This window comes from Puma concolor, chromosome B2 (assembly GCF_028749965.1).
Source record: "Puma concolor isolate L17-30 chromosome B2, mPumCon1.1.hap2, whole genome shotgun sequence".
NCBI classification, from domain to species: domain Eukaryota; kingdom Metazoa; phylum Chordata; class Mammalia; order Carnivora; family Felidae; genus Puma; species Puma concolor.
The window spans coordinates 24768337-24791182 of NC_141671.1; the positions used below are offsets into that span (position 1 = coordinate 24768337).

Sequence of the window (22846 nt, forward strand, 5' to 3'; positions counted from 1 at the left end):
TTAGGAAGCAGATAGACAATGGGCTGCAGATGTGGGGCTGAAGTCAGCAAAACTGGTAAGTGGCTATTATGGTAACGTAACTAATGATAATCCAAAAACCAGTAGTCACACACCATGACGGTCTATGTTAAGACAGTGGTAGAGGGGAAAAGGAAAGAAGTGAAGAAATATTTAGAAGTCAGAGTCACTAGGACGTAGAAACTGATAAAAGTGAGGTGTCAGTGAGACAGAGAGATTCCAAGATGCTTCCAGGCTCCTAGCATGCACTGTTAATTGGACAATCGTTCCCAAATAGCTCATCATGACTGAATGGGACAGACTTCTTGTATGTCATAACAGTATCTGATGTTTTGAAAATCAGAAATAAAAATAATCATTATGACTGACAGAAGACACACAATTGGTAGATGTTACTCTGCGATTCTAAAAAAGTAAATATTAAAAAAAAGTAAATATTTTTAAGATAAAAATTTCCTACCACTGAGCACAACAGTGTGAAGTGGGCATCCTGGCTCCTAAGCGTCATTACAGCAGAAGACAGTGGGCACCTGTGACCTCCAGGGGAGTCTGGGATTGTCCGTACACAGAACAGCATCAAATTCCCTTCCAGGCAGACCTTTCCCCCCTGCAATCAATACTCTAAAATGGGATCCAATCAGATAGGACATTCCCCTTCCAAGGCCTTCAGAAGCACCAGGGAAACCTGATCATATACTAGAGATTAGAACTTTGTGAGGTCTTGACTGGGCTTCTGCATTGCTTACTCTTATCTAGACTCATTACACCCTGAGGATATAGAGGGAGTGTATTATTGCACTAAGAACTGATAACCAGACATACCAGTGATATCTTCAGTGGCTCTCCAAAGCTCTCAACACAAAATCCAAACAGCTTAGCGTGTATACAATGGTCCTCACCCTCAGGTGGAGCTTCTAACCAACTCACAGTTGTTCCCTTTAGCTGAGAACTGGTCTTTTTACCCACAAGGCCATCATAACCATGTTTAAATGGCATGGCCTGAACTTCTGGTAACAATTTGATAGACCAAAGGTGGATCCAAGATGTCAGGAATGTCTATTTTCTCAATTATCTCCCCTCACTCATTCACTGGCATATAGTGGTCTTTAGTAAATACAACCAGTGGAGATGCAAACTATCTGAGTAACAGTAAAAAAAAATACACTCCAGAGTTTATGGTTTTATTGCTCTGTAAGACCTTAACCAACTTTGTATTGTCTACTCTAGCATTCTTTTTTACAGTAATGATATAAACCAGCCTTTCAAATTCTTTCTTACCATCCTGTTAGTTCCCTAATTAATGAGTTAAGTAAGCCTCTCACCAATGCTCCCTCTATATTTTTAAAATTATACTTTGGCAAGGATAATTTCCCACATCCCGCTTTTCTGTTGAAATATAGGAGGCATAATCCAAATATGTTCACCACTAAAGGACTTTTTCAAAATACTAATATTTCGGAGAAGTGTTTCATCTTCTGGAGTCCAGAGAATCTCCCAGTATTTTTGCAATTTCCAACTAGTGTATTTTCACTGCCTAAGAGGGTCACTTAACTCAGTCCATGACAGGACCAATGCCTTTGAGAAACAGCTCAGCCTACCAACCATAACTTTGTACTGTCTGAAGTTTTAGGAGAAGTCCAAATTGTTCTACCTGGCCTTCAGTCTTGCTCCCAGCTGAACTACTACCCATATCTGCCTGATGAGGCACAAATACTAAAGGACCATCAGCGTGGAATAATAAAATTACTTGGGACTTCAACTCTGGGCTTTGAGTTGAAACATTCTAATCACTTCCAAGTCACAGGTCTTTGGGCAAGCCACCTAATTACTCTTTCTTGACCTCAATTTCCACAACAGCAAAATGGGGAAACACCATTTTTCTTGTGTGATTACAGAAAGAATTACAACTACCGTGTCTCACTATATATAGGTAATCCAGGCCTACTTGGATGTTACACCTTGAGCACTATAAATAAAATTTAAACAGTAAATTTGAAGAGCTAACTGGCTTTATGAAATGATTCATGAATCAGGCATGCTGTTGAGCTGTAGAAAAGGCAGAGAGGGAGCAGAAAGAAGGCAATGATTAGCAAACAATGCATCATTTTAGGCAAGGTCAACCTCCTAATAGGAACAGAAGAAGTCATCAGTAAATTTCCTACTGTTGATCAGGAAATTCCCTATTGACAGTTACAAAGTAGGAGGGGCAGTGTATGAAACTGCAATCAGGTTAATTTATTAAGTCTTAGTTTGCTGACTCTGGGCCCTTAACATAAGTGACTCCATTCTGGACCTGTGGTTTTCTTTTTAACCCCATTTAAAACAGTGAGTTTTGTTGTTCTCCTGTGACTGGAGGAGCTGACTGCCAAAGGTCCTTTCAATTCTTAAGAATTCTTTCCCAAAGCCGCACCTGGGTGGCACAGTCAGTTAATCGCCTCTTGATTTCGGCTCAGGTCATGATCTCATGATTAGTGGGTTCAAGCCCTGAATAGGGCTCTCTGCTGACAGTGTAGAGCCTGCTTGGGATTCTCATTCTCTCTCTCTCTCTCTGCCCCTCCTTGCTTGTGTGCTCTCTCTCAAAATAAATAAACATTAAAAAAAAAAAATCTTTCCCAAAGAAAATACTTTGTTAAACGCTTCGGCAAAACTAACAACTATCCAGTTACTGATGTGAAAAGATGGGTTTAAAATAGTCAGCAACTTCTGATGCCCAGGTGCTCTACCAGGTCTGTAAACCTTTCATCTTTTGCAGTAAATAAGGCGTGTTGTTTTTTTTTTTTTAAAACACACCCTCATTATTTTCCTTCCTTAACGCACGGCCCATCCTAGGTAGCTGGGCGGTAGAGGGAAGCGACCACCCCTCCTCGGGCCCTCTAGTAGGTAGCCCAAACTTTGGCAGAGTTCCAGTGTACCCATTACACCTTCGCACCTCCTAACGCACCTCCTGGAGCTCGGACAGCCTGAGTCTCCCGCTCCATTTGTCGGCTTCCCGCCAGCCGTTGCCCCAGCGCCCCAACTCCCCTCTCCCTCCTCCGCCTCCGCCTGCCTCCCCGCATCTCCCCAAGCCTCCGCAGAACCTTCGGGCGCTGTACCTCCCCCACTCACTTCCAGCCCCGCCCCGCCTCCCCCCGCGTTGGCCCCGCCCCGCACGCCGTCTCGCCCGCTTTGACCTATCGGGTCCCCGCCTCTTCCCCGCCCCGGGCCCGCCCCCGCGCATCGTTCCCCCAGCGCGCGGGCCCCGCCCCCGTCCCTGATTGGTCCTGGTATTCCGTTCACGCCCATACCCTCGGGGTAGCCATGGCTGGCGCAGCGGGTAGAGTCGTCCGGCGCTGGTACCCTCATGTGCTGAGGAGGTAAGTGCTGAGCCAGGGGTCCAGGGTCGCCCTTGCGACGCCGCCGTCCCGGGGGAGTCGCCGCCTGTGGGAGGTGTCCTCTCTCTTAACTTGTCCTGAGAGCAACAGGGCTATGCTTTTATGGTTTTTCAGGAACACAGTGCCAGCAAGTATCCTGAAACGCGCGCCCTCTTCCTCAGCTGGGCGCGAAAGAGTCGGGGTGGAAGCCGCGGGGCCTAAGCTGCGACTCTGCTCAGCGCGCGCCTCGGGCCACACTCCCTGCAGGAGTGCGTAGCACTCAAATCTCCGACCTGTACGCCGCCACCCTGGCTGCTTCTGGGTTACAAACGTAGTTTGCTAAAATGAGGTCGAACATCTAAGCACGCTTGGCTTTTCTTCTGAACGCTGTAGAAACGCAAACCCTTATCAACTATTCTCTTCTTGGAGAACACTTGGAGAATAATGTTAAATGGCGGGGTACACAAACTATGTAAAAACTAAAAAAGGAGGGGGGTGCGCCCGCTATGCAGGCGGTAAAGCACGTGACTCTTGACCACGGGTTGTGGATTTGAGCCCCATCTTGGGGGGAGAGTTTACTTAAAAAAAAAATCTTAAATGGCACACACAAAAAGGACGCTATGCGTAAGAAACCAGAAACGCCGGTAATGTGGTTGCCTTAATGTGATAGAGTTACCAATTTTCCAGATTCTGTATATTAAATGGTAGTGTTTTGTAATTTTTTTTAACTTTAGCTTAAAATAAATGTGTACTATATTTTGTGAACACTTGCACATTTATTTAGGCCTTCTAATGGACATTTTGTTTTCCTTTCATTTTGTTTGGAACTTGACGGGTGCCAGATTCACGTAGGATGCAGTTTTTTCCCCCATGTTCGAAAGAAACTAATTCAATTATTTAATATAAAAATTGTTGAAGACTTATTGAATTACTAATATTTAAGGGTTTGAACATAGTGTTCATTATACTCTTTGAAAGTTGTGTTATTGCAGAAGAAGTGATACTAGGTTTGGGCTCCATTAATAATTGTGTTTTAATCTTTGATCCCATTAACTTGAACTTTATATGCCAGAGTCATCATTGTGAACACCCTTTTTGTTTGTTTTTTTGCTTGTTGCCTTAATACTGTGCACTGAAATTTTCTCCTCCCCTCTGCCTGCTAAAAACTTACCTGTTTGTGCTTGCTGTTTCTGCTCTGCTTCTAGCTGGCTCCTTAAACTTCCTGGGGTGAGTATTTAGTTATACCTGTTCAGCCCAGTTTCACAGACTAGCATCCACATCAGTTAGATTTCCCCTAGGTGGGTCCCTTACTTCACTAAGAAGTGGCTGGCTCTTTGGATGCCAGCAACAGCTCATTTGTCTTTTTGAACATTTCTTGTACTTTAGCTCATTCTCCCCTCCTTTCATCTGAGACACACATTTTGCTGAATAGGAAGAATTGACCTTGTAGTAGTTTATACTTTGTTAATCAGTAAGGGCAGACAGGGTTTCTGGCGCACAGGGTGCAAAAGACCAGGTTCTGTTCACTTGACCTGTTCTGACTCAGTCTCCTGATTACTTTCATTTTGCATGCCTTTCATTTACTTCTTGCAAAATTTTGTGGCAGTTTAGGTTCTAGCTGTTCTTACCAGTATTTAATTTGAATTGCTACAAATGCATTGCTGTATTGTAGCTTCCTTTTCCTTTACTTGAAGATGACTACAGTTAGTCTCTGTATTGATTTTTAGAAATCACTGTTAGGGAAGAAGAAATTTATTTTGCCCTTCAAGATCTTTCTAGCTGGACCAAGAATCAAATGGACATACGACAGATTCACAGAAAACCAAATTTAGTTTCATACATATGGGGAATACATGACATGAATTTCCAAAAATAGGCAGCATGAGGCTTGTATGACTTGTATCTTGAAGCTTCCATTCTGAGCTAAGGAGAAGGGGTATGGGTTTGAGGATACAAAGGGGAAGAAGACCAGTAGCAGGAAGGTGAGAGAATGTTGGCAAAACAAAGGTGGTCCTGTTAGGTAAAGTTTGTTAGATAAAGAGGAATCTCTGTTAGTGGCTTTCTTCCTCCAACCGCTCTTCTTTCCAGTGTAAACTCAGGCAGTTGGTGGGGAGGCAGAGAGATTTTCCTACATCTGCTGGCTTTTGCTTGCTTTTTACTCAAAATATTGTTCATGCCAAAGTGGCCCATCTCGGGGCTGCCTGCCCTTGGCCCCTACGCCACTAACCATTTGCAACCAACTTGTATAGGGCAGGTATAGGGAACATGTTTAAGGAGAAATATAGCATTTTGGTATGTAACAGTTGGGAACAATTAGAAATCAGTGTGCCTGTTTGTAGTTCCCTGCAGGTCCCAGCACTTCAGCTGCACATGAGTAAAACAGCAATGAGAGCCAGTCAGAAGGACTTTGAAAGTGCACTGAGTCAGGTGAAACTCTTGAAGGATCCAGGAAATGAAGTGAAGCTAAAACTCTATGCGCTGTATAAGCAGGTAACTGCCTGAGGTCTCATATCATTTAGAGACGTTTTGAGCAGATGGCTCTCAAATAGATACGCTGTGTGTTTTACTAAAATCTGTTTCTCATGTTTTTGAGGTTGCTGCCTTGCCTCTCAAACCTGTATACATGAGAGTTTTTGTATATTACTGGTCTTTGCAGTACTGTTAAGGCAAAAAGTAACCCCTCAGGATCACTCCAGAGTAAGAGAGACTTAAAAAAGATGACAACCAAAGGTGTTGACCTCATCTGGCTGAGAAAATATCCACGGCGGGGGGTGGGGGGGGGAGTTTTTTTGAGACTACTGGGGAAATTTGAATATGGATAGAATATTGGGTGATACCTGGGAGTTATTACTAAGGGCATCATGGCTATATAATAAAATGTTGATGTGTTTTAGGAATGCACGCTAAGTATGTAGGAGTGAAGTAGTATGTGTTTGGGAATCACTAAAATGGGCAAAAAAAAAAAAAAAGGAAAGAAAAGGATGGACAAAGCAAGTATGACCAAAAAATGCTAGTTATTGAGTTAGGTTGAGTGTTGGGAATTCATTAGAATATTGTACTTTAGTGAATGTTTTATTTTTTTTTTAATGTTTATTTAGAGAGTGCGTGCATGTGCGCAGGGTGGGGGTGGGGGGCAGACAGAGGAAGACCAAGGATTTGAAGCAGGCTCCACACTGTTGAGTGCAGAGCCTGATGTATGGCTCAAACTCATGACCCTAAGATCATGACCTGAGCCGAAACCAAGAGTCCACTGCCTAACCGGCTGAGCCACCTAGGCGCCCCTGTTTGAAAATTTTTATAACAAAAATTTTAAACTTCAGTTTTTAAGTTGTGATGTCTAAAGACTACCTTGAGAAGTCAGCTCATCTGAGCTCCTGGGTGTGATCTATTTTCCTCTTCCTGTGATTGGTATGAGCCTCCCTTACTTTCATATGGGTGTGTATAGTGAAGAATTTGACTTAGCTCAGAAAGAGGTGTAGCCTTTGCCCTTGATTTCTGGGAGGTAATCCCTCAGCCCTTGAGATACCATGCCTGGTACAGAGTATCTTTGCCTGCCTGGAGAGTCTAACAATGTGACTTAGAGTGGGGGCTTCTGGTTACTTAGTCAACCATACCCATGTGATGGAGCCCCAAATGAAAATTTTGAACACTGAGTCTTGAGTGAGCCTCCCTGGTGAGCAGTACTCCACGTGTGTAGTCAGACACGTGTTGTGGGAGAAGTGTTGCTATCCTAACTCCATGGTGGGTATGGGGAAGGAGGCTTGTGAAGTGTGTTGCCTCCAGCTTCTCAGGTATCCACCCCTTGCAGGGTGACTCTAGTCTCTCTGTCTTGGGAAAGTCTCAGACTCTTTTACTGCCTTTGTTTTTCAAAGCCTCTTCTTTCCTCTTTTGGCTAATTATGGAATTTAAAGTTTTTAAATGTGGCTAATTAAGTGGAAAGCAGTTGCTTGGGATATTTTATTCATCTTAAAACACTCCACCTGTTCTCAAGTAAAATTTAGTTGTTTTTATGCTTCCTACTTGCATGCCCTTCAGTTCAGCTTCCAAAGGGCGAGTGGCTCTGACAGCCCCCCATCCCTGCTACCCTAGGCACAACTCTAGTTAGCAAAAATCCACCACTGAATGAGTGGTATGTTTTTGTACCTCTGAGTGGGGTTTCAGAATATGCTGTAGGTTTGGCTAGTCACGTTTGAAGAGAATTTGCTTGAATGTTTTGAGTGTGTGTGAAAAATGAGATCATCAGTATAAAACTAATGGACTACTGGAATTTTTAAAAAAGTACTTTCCCAGAACCCTTACCTTGCATTATTTTCACATGCAGGCATTTATAACCTATTTTAGGGGTTAATAGCTCATGGCATATTTTCTCTCTCCAGTATTTTTTCTGTTGTGTATTTTTAGTAATAGCATCAAAGGGAGGGCAAGGAGAATATTCAGATGAATTTATATACCTTCCGAAAGTATTTGGGAGTGGAAGGCACATTCATGCTAGTTGTGCATTCTATGGATCTTAAATATTTAACACTCCAGTTTGCATGGACATTTGATAATTGCCTCTCTGCTTTTCACAGGCCACTGAAGGACCTTGTAATACACCCAAACCAGGGGTGTTCGACTTGATCAATAAGGCCAAATGGGATGCATGGAATGCCCTTGGCAGTCTGCCCAAGGTAAATTTACTTGCTACTTTGCAATTATTTTATTTGCTATACTCCTGAGGGAAGTTGGGTGCTTCTCATTAAGCCATTGCAGATGGAACCTGTGAGATCTTGATGTGTTCTGTTGAGTCAGAACCTCTATTCTTTCTTCATTGGAAGGTGCTGTTTCTTAGCATTATAAGTTTCTCAAAATGCTTACTCATTGACCATGGGCCGAAGTTATTTGTCATCTTCTCTTCAGGAAACTGCGAGGCAGAACTATGTGGATCTGGTGTCTGGTTTGAGTTCTTCTTCTGACTCCTCCAGCCAAGTGAAGCCTGAAGCAGACAGGAAACAACCAGGATATGAAACCCTGGTGGTAACCTCTGAAGACAGCATCACAAAGATCATGATGAACCGGCCAGCCAAAAAGAATGCAATTACAACTCAGGTAACGCGACCTGCCGTGAGAGTTTGTTCTGCTTTTCTGTTCTTCCCCTATTTCACTCAAAAGCTATAGTGTTTCAGCATCATTCCTATTTTTGTGATCTCTCGTTTGATTTGGTGTAGTAAGATGAGTAATGGTGGCTGCTACTTCACACAACCAAGTTGGGCATTCATTATTTAGAACTTGTTGGCTTTGGGTAGGTTCTGCATGTCCAAAAAGCACTGCAACTTTCCTAACGATGGAAGCACAAATAAATTAACATAAATGAAGTATATATTGATATAAGTGAATGTGCATAGAGATTCTCTCTAAGGTCAGGATAGACCATCCCCAGACTTTGTTCCTGTCACTTAGACTTGAGAGGGAGTACTATTCTAGTTGCATGGGGCTTTATTTTGTACAAGTAGAGGGAGAAAGGAAATAAGGCCTTCCTCTTAAATATAGCATAACCCAGCTCTGCTTAAAATGAGCTGCTTTATAAGAGCAACTTTGATCTTTGAATCTTTCATTGAACTAGAATGATAATAAAAATAACCATTTCCACCCCTTCCACTTGAAAAAATTATAGGGAATTAATTAGATGCTTTGTGCTGAACTGCAATTACAATTTGAGAGGACTATCTATAACCTTCTTTATTGGGTTTATCATATGCTTTATAGCAGAAAGAGCACACTAACTTTAAAATAATCTTAAATAAAAATTCAATGAGGTTGGGTATGTGCCATCCAATTAGTAAAACATTTGATTCTCAAAACTTTATTTCCCTTGCCCTTCACTCAATTCTGTATAATTCTGGTGATGATTATAGCGAATAGCAGGTACTCTTCACAGTGTCAGCACTTTCCACACAGAGGTTTCTTTAGTTCCCAAGAGCCTACTGCTATTATTACCTAACAATAAAATAATTAGGTTAAGTAGTAACTTGCTCAAATAAGCTGGAAAACCTAAATTGAAACCCTAATAGATCCATCTCATAATCCCAGCTCTTGCCAGTTACCCCATCATGCTATGTCATCATAACTGTAATAATATTGGTATTACTTCTTCATTTCCTCCCTCAATGAATATGATTTCACTTTTACTCATAAATTATGTAAAGTCTATCTTTTTTTTCAGTGTCTGCGTGTGCATAAATATCAGCCCTCTTCGTCATTCTCTCCCACCCACAGTGATGTCCCATCTGAGGTAGAAATGGCACCAGTGCATTAAAAGCTATAACAACTACACATCTGAGGTTTTCAGAGATGTTGCTGATTTGAAATACTGTCCTGTTGTCTTTGGTTACCATTACAGTGTCCTGAAATCCCAGCCTTTAACACTCATTAACGCTTTTCAGACTGCCTGGGACACTTGGGCTCTTTTTTGAGGTCCTAGCTGAAAAACCGCTTCATGAAACTCTATGGCCACCTCCCCTCCCACCCATGCCAGATGCATCAGTGCTTCCTCCGAGCTTCCAGCTGCATTGTACCCTCCACCCATTGTAGAGCTTCCTGGACCCCTCCCTCCCTCCCCCCCCCCCCCCCCCCGCCAGCATTAATTCCAAAAGCTCAAGAAATGTGTCTTGCTTACTTTGGGAAAAAGTGGACAAATCCCCCAGTGTCCACCATAGCACATGGTACCATTATACACACGGAGTAGTTGTAAAAAGAATGAGAATCCTTTCAAGTGTATCCAACTGCCTTTTTGATTATGTAAATACAACCAACATAAACAGAAGGCACTTTGCAGAGAGCAGGCTTGCAGATGGACTTTTAGTCAATCCACCAGGTGGCAGTTATTATTTTCAAAGTTCTTTTCTTTTCCTCGTCTCCCCCTTTCACATAGATGTATAATGAAATCATGCTTGCACTTAAAGCTGCCAGCAAGGATGACTCTGCCATAACTGTTCTAACAGGTAAGACATTCTCTTGGATTTCTTAATAATTAAATTTCTATTTGGTGGGGGGGTGGATTTTCTACCAGATAGGAAACTGAGTAAATAGCTCTAAGGTCTTTTCCAGTACTGAGATACTCTAATTCTTTAATATATAAAAAACACAATAGGCACAAGATTGGTATCTTTATCATGTAAAAAGGAGATACAGACTGGTAAGAGAAGTACTAAGATCTCCTAGAGAAATTGGTGAATAGAATGAATAAACAGTTTATATGATAAAGACCAGGTATTAGATACCAAGGAAAAATGCAGCCTCATTAATAATCACAGATACAGATCAAAATGATGAGATACCATTTTGTACTTCCTTAATTAGCAAAATTTTTAGTTATACCCTACTTTGACAAGGTTATGGTAGAATAAATGACTTTAATGTCTTGCTGGCAGCAGTGAAAACGGCTGTAAAAAGTGTAAATAGCAAAGGGAAAGGGCATTTTGGCAATATATAAATTGTTTAGCATGGGAATCCCACTTTGTAGAAGTTTATTTTAAGGAAATTATCCAAGAAAAGGTTAAAGGCTTGAGGCAAGAAAGGTATTTTGCAGCATTTCTTGCAATTGCAAAAATGTTAAAACATTCTAAATATGTTGCCATAATAGAATAATAAAGCAAATTCTAGAATATCCACTGGACTATTTATTGCATAAGCACTAACAATTATAATTGTAAAGACCAACAATATAGAAAATATTTAAGATATAATTAAAAAAACAGTAACAATTTTTAAACAGTGAAAATTATATCAGTTCTATGATAATCACTGAAAAATATCAGGGATGCCCATGAACCTGGACTGATGAGAACATAGAAAATAGAAGTTGGATTTGGAAGGGACACCACGTGTGTGTAGGGGGCTAAGGCTCAGGACTCAGGTCAACTTACATTTAAATCCTGGCTTCATTCCTCACCTACCTGTGGGTGACCTTTGCTTCTGGAATGGAGAAGACAGTGTTTTACTGACCCCATTGAAGGGTCGTGATGGTGACATGAGATCATGCAGGTAAGGGCATTGCACACAGCAGGAATGTGGTAGATGGTAGCTGTTACTGTTTGTTGGCATTAGCAGAAACAGAAGTGATTCTGCTTTCTTTTATTTTTTGTTAAAGTTTGTAAAATAAATAATATAGAGATATCACACAGCTCTTTGTAAGAAAAGAGGTCAGGAGAGAGAAATCTCATAGCTGATTAGAGGGTCAGAGGAAGGGAAGAGCTGAAGATCGTCCTGGCAGTTCACACATCTACCTAGGTGATTTTGGAGAACGAAGGGAACAAAAACAGTCTAGAAGTGACATTGGTTTGATACAGGAGAAGGATGTTTTATGTATATTTTTTATAATAGTTTAACATAAGCACATGGTTTTTGTTTTGTTTTTAATCTAAAGAATATGAAAACGCAACATAACAAAACTAAATCTCAATTCTTGGAACCCCAGTCCTCCTCCCTAGAAAAATTTGACTTTTCTTCATGCCTTTTAGAAACTGTATATACGTGTGTGTGTGTGTGTGTGTGTGTGTGTGTGTGTGTTTCTCTTCATGTTTTTAAAAACAACCAGAAACACAGTATACACACATACTCTATCCACCTACCTACCTTAACACATCCTGAAAAGCTGTTCTGTTAGCAACCTACACATCTCAGTGTTTCCTTTCAGGGCCACAGAGTATTACATTTTTTGGATTCCATAACTTACTTCATTATTTTTCTGTTGATGAACATGTAGATTGTACTTAGTCTTTGGCTATTAAAGTGCTTCAGTGAATGTCTTTAGATGTATGATTTTCGGCTAACGTGCAATCATATCTACAGGCTCTATTCCAAATTGCTAATTTAATAATAATGATAGGTGATACACACACACACACACACACACACACACACACACTCACACACACTCACACACTTTCTGTTCTCTTTGCCAGGTGCTCTTCTAAACACTTGGATTCATTCTAAAGCTTTTTTTTATTTTAACTTTTTCTAAGCTTTCTTGGAACAAACCCAGTGAAGTTAGGTCCTGTAATTATTCTTCTTTTATAGCTGGGAAAACTCAAAGGTAAGTTTTGATAAATAGTGCTTTTGCTATAGTTATCTTTTATATATTCTTCACATTGGGTTTCTGTTTCCTCTTTGATCCAATCATTACATAATAATGATAGTTCCTTAAATTTCCAGAAAGTTTTTTCTTTTGTTTGTTTCATTGGTTGGTTCCCTCCTTTCTTACCCTAGGCTTCAGTGGCACAGCCTGCCCCAAGTTGCTGGCTCTGGTCTCCTTTGTAAGTTCATGCTCTGTGTGGTCATCAAATGGGAGAGTTCCTGAAGGTTTACCTATAGGCAGTCTTTTCTTGCTTCTAGCTCTCTCTGGACCCTGCATCCATGCCCACTCTCCAACAAAAATTTACATGCTGGTGATTCTCCCATTGGTATCTTTACTGAGGACGTTCCACGGGGTTCCCAACTGGTGTACCCACCTGGCACTTGTTCAGAGGTGTCACCTCCCACATCTCTCTGGAGCTCTTTTAGTGTTCCAAATCACAGTAGGTGGCTTCACATCTACCCTTTGTGTAGACCAGAATCCTAGCATTCATTATTGATCTTGTCCCTGTCTTACCTCCTATGTCCAGTCCAATCCAATTTTACTTCATCAGTATTTCTGGACTTGTACTTTTTTTTTTTTATGTCTCCTCTGACCTAGTCCAAGCTACCGTGGACTCTTGTCTGAACTGAAATCAACCCCATCTGATCTCTCTGATACCCTTTTGGCCACCTCTCTCCCATGCCTTGTCCAATTTTACCACATCCAGTAAAATTCTTTTTCCAAATAAAAATCTTATTCCTCCCCCATTTGAAACTTCTTCAGTGGCACCCAGATAAATCAGTGGAGAAAGACAAATCTTCTGAAAAATGGTGCCAGAGCAACTAGATATCCATATATGGAAGAGTAACTAGATCCATATGTGGAGAAATGAACTTCAACCCCATCTTACACCCTATACAAAAATTTAAAAGTTATTTAAGCATAAAACCCACAAACATAAAGCTTCTAGAAGAAAACTATCTTTGTAACCTTGGGGTAAGCAGAGATTTCTCAGAACACAAAAAGTATTAACCATTAAAGAAACTATTTACAACTTAGACTTCATCAAAATTTAAAATCTCTGTTTATCAAAGTCAGTAGTAAGAAAATGAATATACAAGTACCACAAGCTGGAGGGGAGTATATTTGCATATACAAAGTTATGTATACATAAATCTGATTAGTGATTAATATTCAGAATATATAAAGAACTCGTAGAAATTAACAATAGCCAGATTTATAAACTAGATAGAGGTGCTGAGGTGGCTAAGTCCATTAAGTGTCCAACACTTGATTTCCACTCAGATCATGATCTCACGGTTTGTGAGATTGAGCCCATTATCAGGCTGTGCACTGAGCGGGGAGTCTACTTAAGATTTCTCTGTCTCACTCTTTCTCTGCCCCTCCCCCACTCACACATGAGCTCTTGCTAAATAAATAAATAAACTTGAATAAAAGAATAAAAACTAGATAAAAGACTTGAATACTTCATAAAAGAACATATACAGATTGTCAGTAAACACATGAAAAGGTGCTCAATATCATTAGCCATCAAACAAATGCAAATTAAAATCACAGATATTTCATGCGCTAGAATGGCTAAAATCCAAAGAACAGACAATATGAAAGACTGGTGATGATGTGGAGCAACTGGAACTCTTACACATCTAATATGAGAACTCTGCAGAAAACTGGCAACTTTTATGGAGTTAAAAACATACCAACTCAGTGGCACACCAATCTACTCCTAGACAATTACTCAAGATAAGTAAAGCATATATCCACAGAACAGTTTATAATCCAATTTACAGTAGTCCAAAACACATATCCATTCAGCAGATGAATAAACAAATTGTTGACTAGTCACACAATGGAGTACTACTCAGCATTGTAAAAGAATGAAGAACTGATACAAGAATACAGGTGAATCTTTAAGTTGGTTCAGCAAAGAACACAGACACAAAATAGTACACATTATGTGATTCCATTTATGAAAGTTCTAAAATAGGCAGAAGCGTTCTGTGGTGATTGAAGTCAGAAAGTGATTGCATTGGGGCAGGGTGGGGTGGAGTGAGATGGCTGGAAAGGAGCTTAATGGAACTTTCTAGGATGGTAGAAATGTTCTATATCTGTTTCAAATGGCGATCACAATTATTTACAGTTATCGAAAATCATTTAACCGAGCATTTAAAACTTAAAGCATTTAGCATAAAAAAAAAAAGCATTGAAACACACAAGCATTTCTTGTGTGTAAATTATACTTTAAAACAAACACCTTCGGGGCGCCTGGGTGGCGCAGTCGGTTAAGCGTCCGACTTCAGCCAGGTCACGATCTCGCGGTCTGTGAGTTCGAGCCCCGCGTCGGGCTCTGGGCTGATGGCTCAGAGCCTGGAGCCTGTTTCCGATTCTGTGTCTCCCTCTCTCTCTCTGCCCCTCCCCCGTTCATGCTCTGTCTCTCTCTGTCCCAAAAATAAATAAACGTTGAAAAAAAAAAAAAATTTAAAACAAACACCTTCAATGGCTCTTAGAATAAAAGGCAGAACTTCTTAATGGTTCAGCAAAGCCCTGCATGGTCTTTCCTGCCTGCCCACATCCTACATACACCAACTCCCCCTCTGGATTTTACTGCTCTGGCACAGTGGTGCTTCTTTCAGCTCGTCATGTACACCAGGGTTACCCCCTTCACAGAGCCTTTGTACATGGTGTTTGCTCTGCATGAATTCTGCCTTACCCCTCTTTTTCTAGCTAACCTTGCTCCTCCTTCAGATCTCAGTTCAGCTATTCCTTCTTTAGGAATGTCCTCCTGAAACGGGATTAGAACAAATTCTGTTACATACTCTCATGTCATCGTCAAGTACTTCTCTGTATCAGAATTAGGTTACCTACATTTGCTTATGAGTTTTGAAATCAATGTCCAGCTTATTCAACAGTCTGTAAATTAGGACAGGAGCCATAGCTGGTTCACCAGTGCATTTCCACTGCTTGCTAATAGAGCCTTACCTAGTAGATGCTCAGTAATTATGGAATGAATGGTGAATCTGCTGATTTTATTTACAGGAAATGGTGACTATTACTCTAGTGGGAATGATCTGTCTAATTTCACTGATATTCCCCCTGAGGGAATAGAGGAGAAAGCTAAAAGTAGTGCCATTTTACTGAGGTAAGAGTGACATTTGTTGATCCCAAAGGGCACATTCTTATTCATTAAAGTGGTATTTAGTCGAGCAGAAGATAAATACTTCTTTGTGTCAGTGTAATAAACTACAGTTGTAAAAAAAAAAAAATCTCTCGTATTGAAGCAGAGAGATCTAGCAAATTCTCTTTTTGGCCAGAGGATTGCATGGTTTCTATGATTGCGGGTAATGAGATATGTGAAGTAGTCTCAGCCTAGAGGACAGGAAGGCTTCTCTCTTCCCAACTCACTTATCCCTCCTGGGTTTCTCATTCCCACTGAGCTATAAAATTGCAGCATATGCTCAGCCAGCCACCCTAATCTCTAAGTCTGTGGCTGACATACAGCCCTGACCTGGCTGCCCAGAATACATGGTTGAACCAAGGTCAAGCTTATGGGACTCATTTTATGAGCTTCCATCAAGTGCCATTCAGATGGATGTCCAGCCTGGCCAGAGAGTTTATTTCAGGCTCATGCTGTCTTTCCTATACTTCAGTAATGCTGCCTTGGAACATTTAAATGTGCTTTTGTATTTCCATTTCTGTAGGGATTTTGTAGACTGTTTTATAGATTTTCCTAAGCCTCTGATTGCAGCGGTAAATGGTCCAGCTGTGGGAATCTCCGTCACCATTCTTGGGCTATTTGATACTGTGTATGCATCCAGCAGGGTAAGTTAGCCCCCAGAAACTTACAAAGTCTTGAGGGAAAAATGAGGTCCTCTGAACTTTCCTTTATTGTTGCTAGTAGTAAGTAGATTACATGGTTTATGGTAGAATGGACTAAATTAAAATTTTTCCTAACGAATTACCCTAATGTAATTCGACTTGTTTTATTTGTCCTTCATTATTAACTTAGGTTTTCCTAAACACCAGTATTGTTGTGAACATTTGTCCCCACTCTTTCAGTGCTTTAGTCAGATTACGTAACAGTTACTCAACTTCTAATTTTCCAAATAATCTAAGATAGGAGTGGCATTTTTGCATGTTACACAAGTGGATCACTTAATACTTTTTTTTTCCAAATAAATTCTAGAGTTTAGAATTTTAGAATAGAATTTTTGAATAAGAAGGAACTTTCAAGCACTCTCTGCCCTCACTCCCTTTTTTGCAGGTAAGTAAACTGAAGCTCAGTGAAGTTACTTGCCAAAACAGTTCAGCCTGGTGTTTATCATTGAATTGTACTGATTTTACTTTCTGTTCTTACTACAGTAGTGGTGTATGTCATAGTAGAAAATAAAATTTTGAAAAATCTGGAAAAGCACAAAGAAAAGGGTTCAATTAAAAAGCACTCCTTGGGGCGCCTGGGTGGCGCAGTCGGTTAAGCGTCCGGCTTCAGCCAGGTCACGATCTCGCGGTCTGTGAGTTCGAGCCCCGCGTCAGGCTCTGGGCTGATGGCTCAGAGCCTGGAGCCTGTTTCCGATTCTATGTCTCCCTCTCTCTGCCCCTCCCCTGTTCATGCTCTGTCTCTCTCTGTCCCAAAAATAAATAAACGTTGAAAAAAAAAATTTAAAAAAATAAAAAGCACTCCTTGTCTTACCTCTCAGAGATAACCAGTCCTTGGGTGCTGGAACTCCAGGTCTTTCATTTTGAACAAAGATGTGATGACCATTTAGCTTAGAACTTTTACCCTAGAACTTGTACTGTAGAACTAATAATCCCTTGTACGGTTACCAGATTCTTATTTTTGCTTCTGCAGTAGTAGGATTTCCTGATCTACACCTCATGGGAAACATTTGGTTTTTATCACTGAAGAGATTTCTAGTTTTGTTTGGAGGTGTTTTCCCTACTGATAGACAAGACCATATTTTGAGATCCTAATCTCTTGGGTTCATTTTTTACCAGATTCAGTTTGATCGGATTGGGCATATTGTCAGACCTAATTGTTACTAATAATTTTTCCATGAAAATAGTAAATGAGATTCTAGGTGCTAGGATGTCTAACCTTTACAGGTGGAAATTTCTGCCCAAAGGCAGAAATCAGTAGCCTTTGGTCACATTGTGTGTTAGAGGACTCATTAATCAGCCAGTCCAGAAGGGGGTGGGTTCAGGAATTCCTGACATGAACTTGGGGGTCTCCTCCTTCAGTACTCAGAGGGAAAATATATCATCCTCTTTGAATATTTTCCTGATTCTCAGAATTCAAAATGACTGTCCTATCCATCATCCTTTTATAGGTTTCTAGGACTTCCATCTTAAACGATACCAATTATAATTGAAATCAAAGAAAACACATGTATGTAATTAAAAATGCTAAAAGATTTGGCTCAAAGTAAAATCTTTAAACAAATAGAGACCACTGCTAAGAGTTCACCCAACTGAATCAAACCAAGGTTCAATTTCAAATCAGAGAAAGACACAGAAGAAAGAACCTGTGGAGAGGAATTCGTTTTATAGGATTTATCATTATTGGCTTCATAAACAAATACCATACTAAACGTGGGTTAACATTTACTCATATAATCAAATGATTCTTTATTATGGGCAGTAGTTAACATTGTCTGTTAGCTTGTCAACAAATAGTGCATTTCCCCATGAGGTAATAAAAAGGTAGAAATCCTAAAAATCCTATTTGAGTACACCACATACTGGGTGTTCTGTTGATGCACAGTGTACATACATAACACTCACAACAGCCCTGTGAGACAGGTACTCTTGTCTCCATTTTACAGATGGGGAAACTGTGGCACAAAGAGGTTAAGAAGCTCCCAGCATCAGCAAGCAGTCTGATGCCAGAGCCTGACCCTTAGTTACATCTACTGCTCTATTTATGAAAATGGGCTAAATGCTTACTTATAATAATGATTGTAAATAAGTTAAATGGTGCTTTATTGTTGGCTCCACACATACCTGTTCGTGTCCCCTTAGCTATGATTAGCCTTTTCTTTCAATTTCCTGCTTGTAATCCTTAGGCTGTGACTTTGCAGTATATCTTCTTGAATATGTTTTCTTTTGGAGGGAGGGGGATGATAGGTGACATTAGTATTTTATATTTTTATTTTGGTCTATGTGCTGCATACATTATATATTTATGTCCTCTAAAAATATACATTATGAAATAGCACCATATCTGATTAGGGGAAACGAAGTCTAAATGTTCTGTGTACATATTGTCAATTATAAATTAATTTCCTTTCATAAGGACTTCTCATTCATCAAGAAATACACAAAAATATTTCTTAAATAAATTAAAAAAATTAAAGATGGCTCTGTAGTCTAAATAACCAGTATTAGTCATAGATTCTGATATTTAAAGCCAATTTAAAAACCTCTCTGAGGTAAAATCAAGACAGATGACAGACTGAGGAAACAATTTTTCAACTGACACAATAAAGGCTAATCTTCCTAACATTTTTTAAATACATTTATAAAATGATAGGTCAACAACTTAATGTAAAAATGGGCAACAGAGGAATACATAATCTGCAGAAAATAAAGTATAAATGCCTCTTTAAAAACATAGGAGAAAGACACTATTAAGAAAATTACTTGCAACCAGAATACATAAAGAACTACAATTTGATAATAAAAAGACAACCAATCTAACTTAAAAATCATGGGCAAAGTATTAGAATGATTACTTCATCAAAAAAGATATAAAATGAGCTAATAAGCACATGAAAAGACGCTCAACATCATTAGTCATTAGGTAAATGGAAATTAAAACCACAAGACACTACTACACACCTACCAGGATGGTTCAAGATAAAACGACTGATAATAACAAGGTTTAGCGAGGATGTGGAGCAATTGGAACTCCACGTGCTGCTAGTGGGACTGTTAAATGGTACACCATGGTGGAAAATCTTTTGGCAGCTTCTTACAAAGTTTTAAACCACCATTTACCCTACAACCCGGCAATTCCACCCCTAGGTATTTACCCAAGAGAACTGAAAACACGTTCATGCAGAGACCTGCATAAAATTATCATTAACAGTCGTAATCATAATAGCCAAAATGCTGGAAATAACACCGATGGTTTCCGCTGGTAAATGGATACACGAATTACAACATCCATACAATGGAATTCTTCAGTAACGAGAAGGAACAAGCTACTAATGCATACTACAGCATGGTGACTCTCAGAAATCTTAGGCTAAGGACCAAAGGCTACAGAACATGCAATTCCATTATATTACATTCTAGAGAAGGCAAACAGAGGGACAGAAAACAGATCGGTGGTTGTTTGGGGGTGACAAGAATGGAGGGCACAAAGGAACCCTTTGGGATGATGGAGATAGTCTACACCTTGACATGGTGGTGACTGCAGAACTGTATACATGTGTTAAAACTTACCAGCTACATACCTAGTAGTGAACTTTCTGTGTATATAATTCCACCAAAATCCTAATTGTAAAGCAAGTTACTCAAGTATTGTGAGGATGTAGACAATAGTGGGTTTTTTTTTTTATCACATACAAAAAATAATTTTATTTTCTTTTTTCTCCAAATAGGCAACATTTCATACTCCTTTTAGTCACCTAGGCCAGAGTCCAGAAGGATGTTCTTCTTACACTTTTCCGAAGATAATGGGCCCAGCCAAGGTAACTTTTGGAAACCTTAAGAATAAATTGTAATAGTGACTTCCATTCCAAAGGCAACTCTGTACTCTCTTTTTATAATATAGACAGGAGAAAAATGAAACATTTGCTGATAATGTTTGAACTCTAAAAGTTTCAAATATAGAGGAGCTGGGCTATGGGAAATGGTCTTTCTGGTATGAGGGAGAATCAGAAATCCTCCATAACTCCCCAAACTAGGATCTATTCTTGCAGCTAGGTGCCTAGCTCATTCTCTGCTGCTGTGTGGTGTTAAAAGACCAGGGCTTTAAAAGCATTAAAAGACCAGGGCTGTGCCCAGCTCAGGACGCCACCTGGTTTCTGTACAGATGAGTGGCATCCTCTGGAAGCCCTAAGATGACACCTTTACTTGGAGAGTCACAGGAGATACTCTTCCACAACCACTTCCAGTCACAGCAGCCTCTTCGTGGGTGGTTTTAGTTGTGTGTTCAGGTTCCCTGAGTGGTTCAGTGGCTGCTCAGGTCTGTCACTGTGTCTCTGGAAACTTGGTTGCGCAGGCTTAGTGTGCATGACTGCAAGGTGATCACAAGACTGGAGCATGGAGAGCAGGGGCTAGGGGATGGCTCAGCCCACACTCTTTGAGGTATGAAAGGGCTGGCGTTGGAGTTGAGCCTGTTTTCACTGACTGCTAGGTTTTTGTTGTAAATACGTATTTTTTAAATCTCATTATTCTGTCATAGACCCTGAGTTACTCTACAGATTTTAACTTTGAAAAGCTGGGCAGAACCAACTCTAAGGCTTAGGGCATTTGACTATGAAAATACTATTTTTCCAGAAGAAAAATTGGAAATACAGAGAAGGATATCTGCTTAGGGATCTCAGTTTGATAGAAACAATCTTAGTCCTCACTTTCCTTTAGTCAGGTAGAGCTAAGTACTAGTCTCTGTGCAGGTAAAGAAACCTGTCAGAGCTAGACCACTGGGTAAAATCTCCAGGGAAAGGAAATTAGAGAGTTAGGGTGTCTAAAGTTTGGTTGGCATTCACTGTGACCATCATTTTCCTTTTTTTTTTTTAATTATTTTTTTCTTATATAGTTGTTTATGGTATATTAAATAAAAAATTATAGCTGTGTGGGTTATCAAGTCAGCATCTGCTTCAAGTCATTTCTGCCCTGGGCTCCCTGCTCTTGCCTCTCCAACATAGATACATCCAGAAGCAAAAACACCTGCAAACCTTCTAGAGAGCCTAAGATGGCTTCAGCACATTTTGCAACAGCATTGCCTATTGAGGTCTTCAGTTTCTCCCTGAACAAGAAATCCTGGCAACCTCAAAAGACCACAAGGGAATCTCCCTATGTCTGCTGTTCTGAGGTTAACTGACCTTTGTTTTATTAAGTTAATGTCTCAATCCTACTTTTCATTTCAGGCAGCCGAGATGCTTATTTTCGGAAAGAAGTTAACCGCTGCAGAGGCATGCGCTCAAGGACTTGTTAGTGAAGTGTTTCCTGATAGCACTTTTCAGAAAGAAGTTTGGACCAGGCTGAAAGCATATTCAAAGTTGCCCCCAAATGTTTGTGTTCTTTTTTTTTCTTTTTTAATAGTAGAAACCATGGAAATAATGTATTTGCCTTAAGAGAATAAGGAATTCAAAAAACAAGACCTATCTTGGTTAGCTTTGAGCATATCTAAATTTGAGATTAAAAATAACAATAATAATGTTAGAAACACTGATTTTTATAAAACTTTTCAAATAGACATTTCATTTCTCTGATATGTAGGAAGGCAGAGGGGCAGTTCTTTCTGGGGATGACTTTGAGGAGGATGATAGGCATTATTTGCTGAGCACTTTTATTCTTGAATCCAGGTGAGAAACCAGATAGGTTGACCTTGAGGAGATTCTTATCATGCAGCACTTTTGTGGGGGTGGGGCGTTGGTTTTTGTTTTTATTTTAAGTTTATTTATTTATTTTGAGAGGGAGCACAAGCAGGGGAGGGACAGAGGGAGGGAGAGTGAGAGAATCCCAAGAAAGCTCTGTGACGACAGCACAGAGCCAGACATGGGTCTCAAACCCACCAACCTATGAGATCATGACCAAGAGTTACACACTTAACCAAAGAGCCATCCAGGCACCCTGCACTTTCATTTTTATATGCAGCTAACTGGTGACTGATCGCTCTTATAGTCTTTCTGCCCAAAATGTGGTCCTGGAACCAAAAGCTTTAGTATCTATCTGGGGCTTTTTACAAATGTGGAATCCCAGGCCCTCTCCCACACCCATCAAAGTAATTTGTATGTGCATTATAGTTTGAGAAACACTGTCCTATGTTATACCTGTATCTGAACGTGTGACAGGATTAAGTGAACAATGGAGAAACAAAAATCAGAACTATGGGGTACCCTGTTACAATGCCTCTTAACCTTATTGTTGCTTTTGTGTTTTCAGGCCATGAGAATTTCAAAACAGGTCATCAGGAATAGGGAGAAAGAAAAGCTACATGCTATTAATGCCGAAGAAAGCAGAGTCCTCCAGGAAAGATGGCTGTCAGATGAATGCACAAATGCAGTCATGAACTTCTTAACCCGAAAAGCCAAACTGTGATGCCTATCACCGAAACATTAAACATTTCAAAGGAAGGGATGTGCTATCATTTGTGGTTTCTAATACTTGAACTGAATAAACCGTGCTGAATTATCAC

At 40.2% G+C, this 22846-nt stretch overlaps 1 protein-coding gene across 2 annotated transcripts; it reads left to right on the top strand.

Moving 5' to 3' along the window:
* Positions 1-3263: 3263 nt before the first annotated feature.
* ECI2 (enoyl-CoA delta isomerase 2) lies at positions 3264-22845 on the top strand. Of its 2 annotated transcripts, XM_086706403.1 has the most exons (11): positions 3288-3371; positions 4574-4595; positions 5708-5858; positions 7940-8038; positions 8268-8456; positions 10279-10348; positions 15520-15622; positions 16182-16302; positions 20085-20174; positions 21576-21719; positions 22594-22845. In XM_086706403.1, the coding sequence occupies exons 3-11, from the start codon at positions 5739-5741 to the stop codon at positions 22747-22749; spliced, it is 1092 nt and encodes a 363-aa protein (XP_086562529.1). In that variant the 5' UTR covers positions 3288-3371; positions 4574-4595; positions 5708-5738; the 3' UTR covers positions 22750-22845. The 2 variants fall into 2 exon arrangements, with proteins under 2 accessions (XP_025772888.1, XP_086562529.1); XM_025917103.2 differs by lacking the exon at positions 4574-4595 and having other exon boundaries at positions 3264-3371.
* The last annotated feature ends 1 nt before the right edge of the window (position 22846 follows it).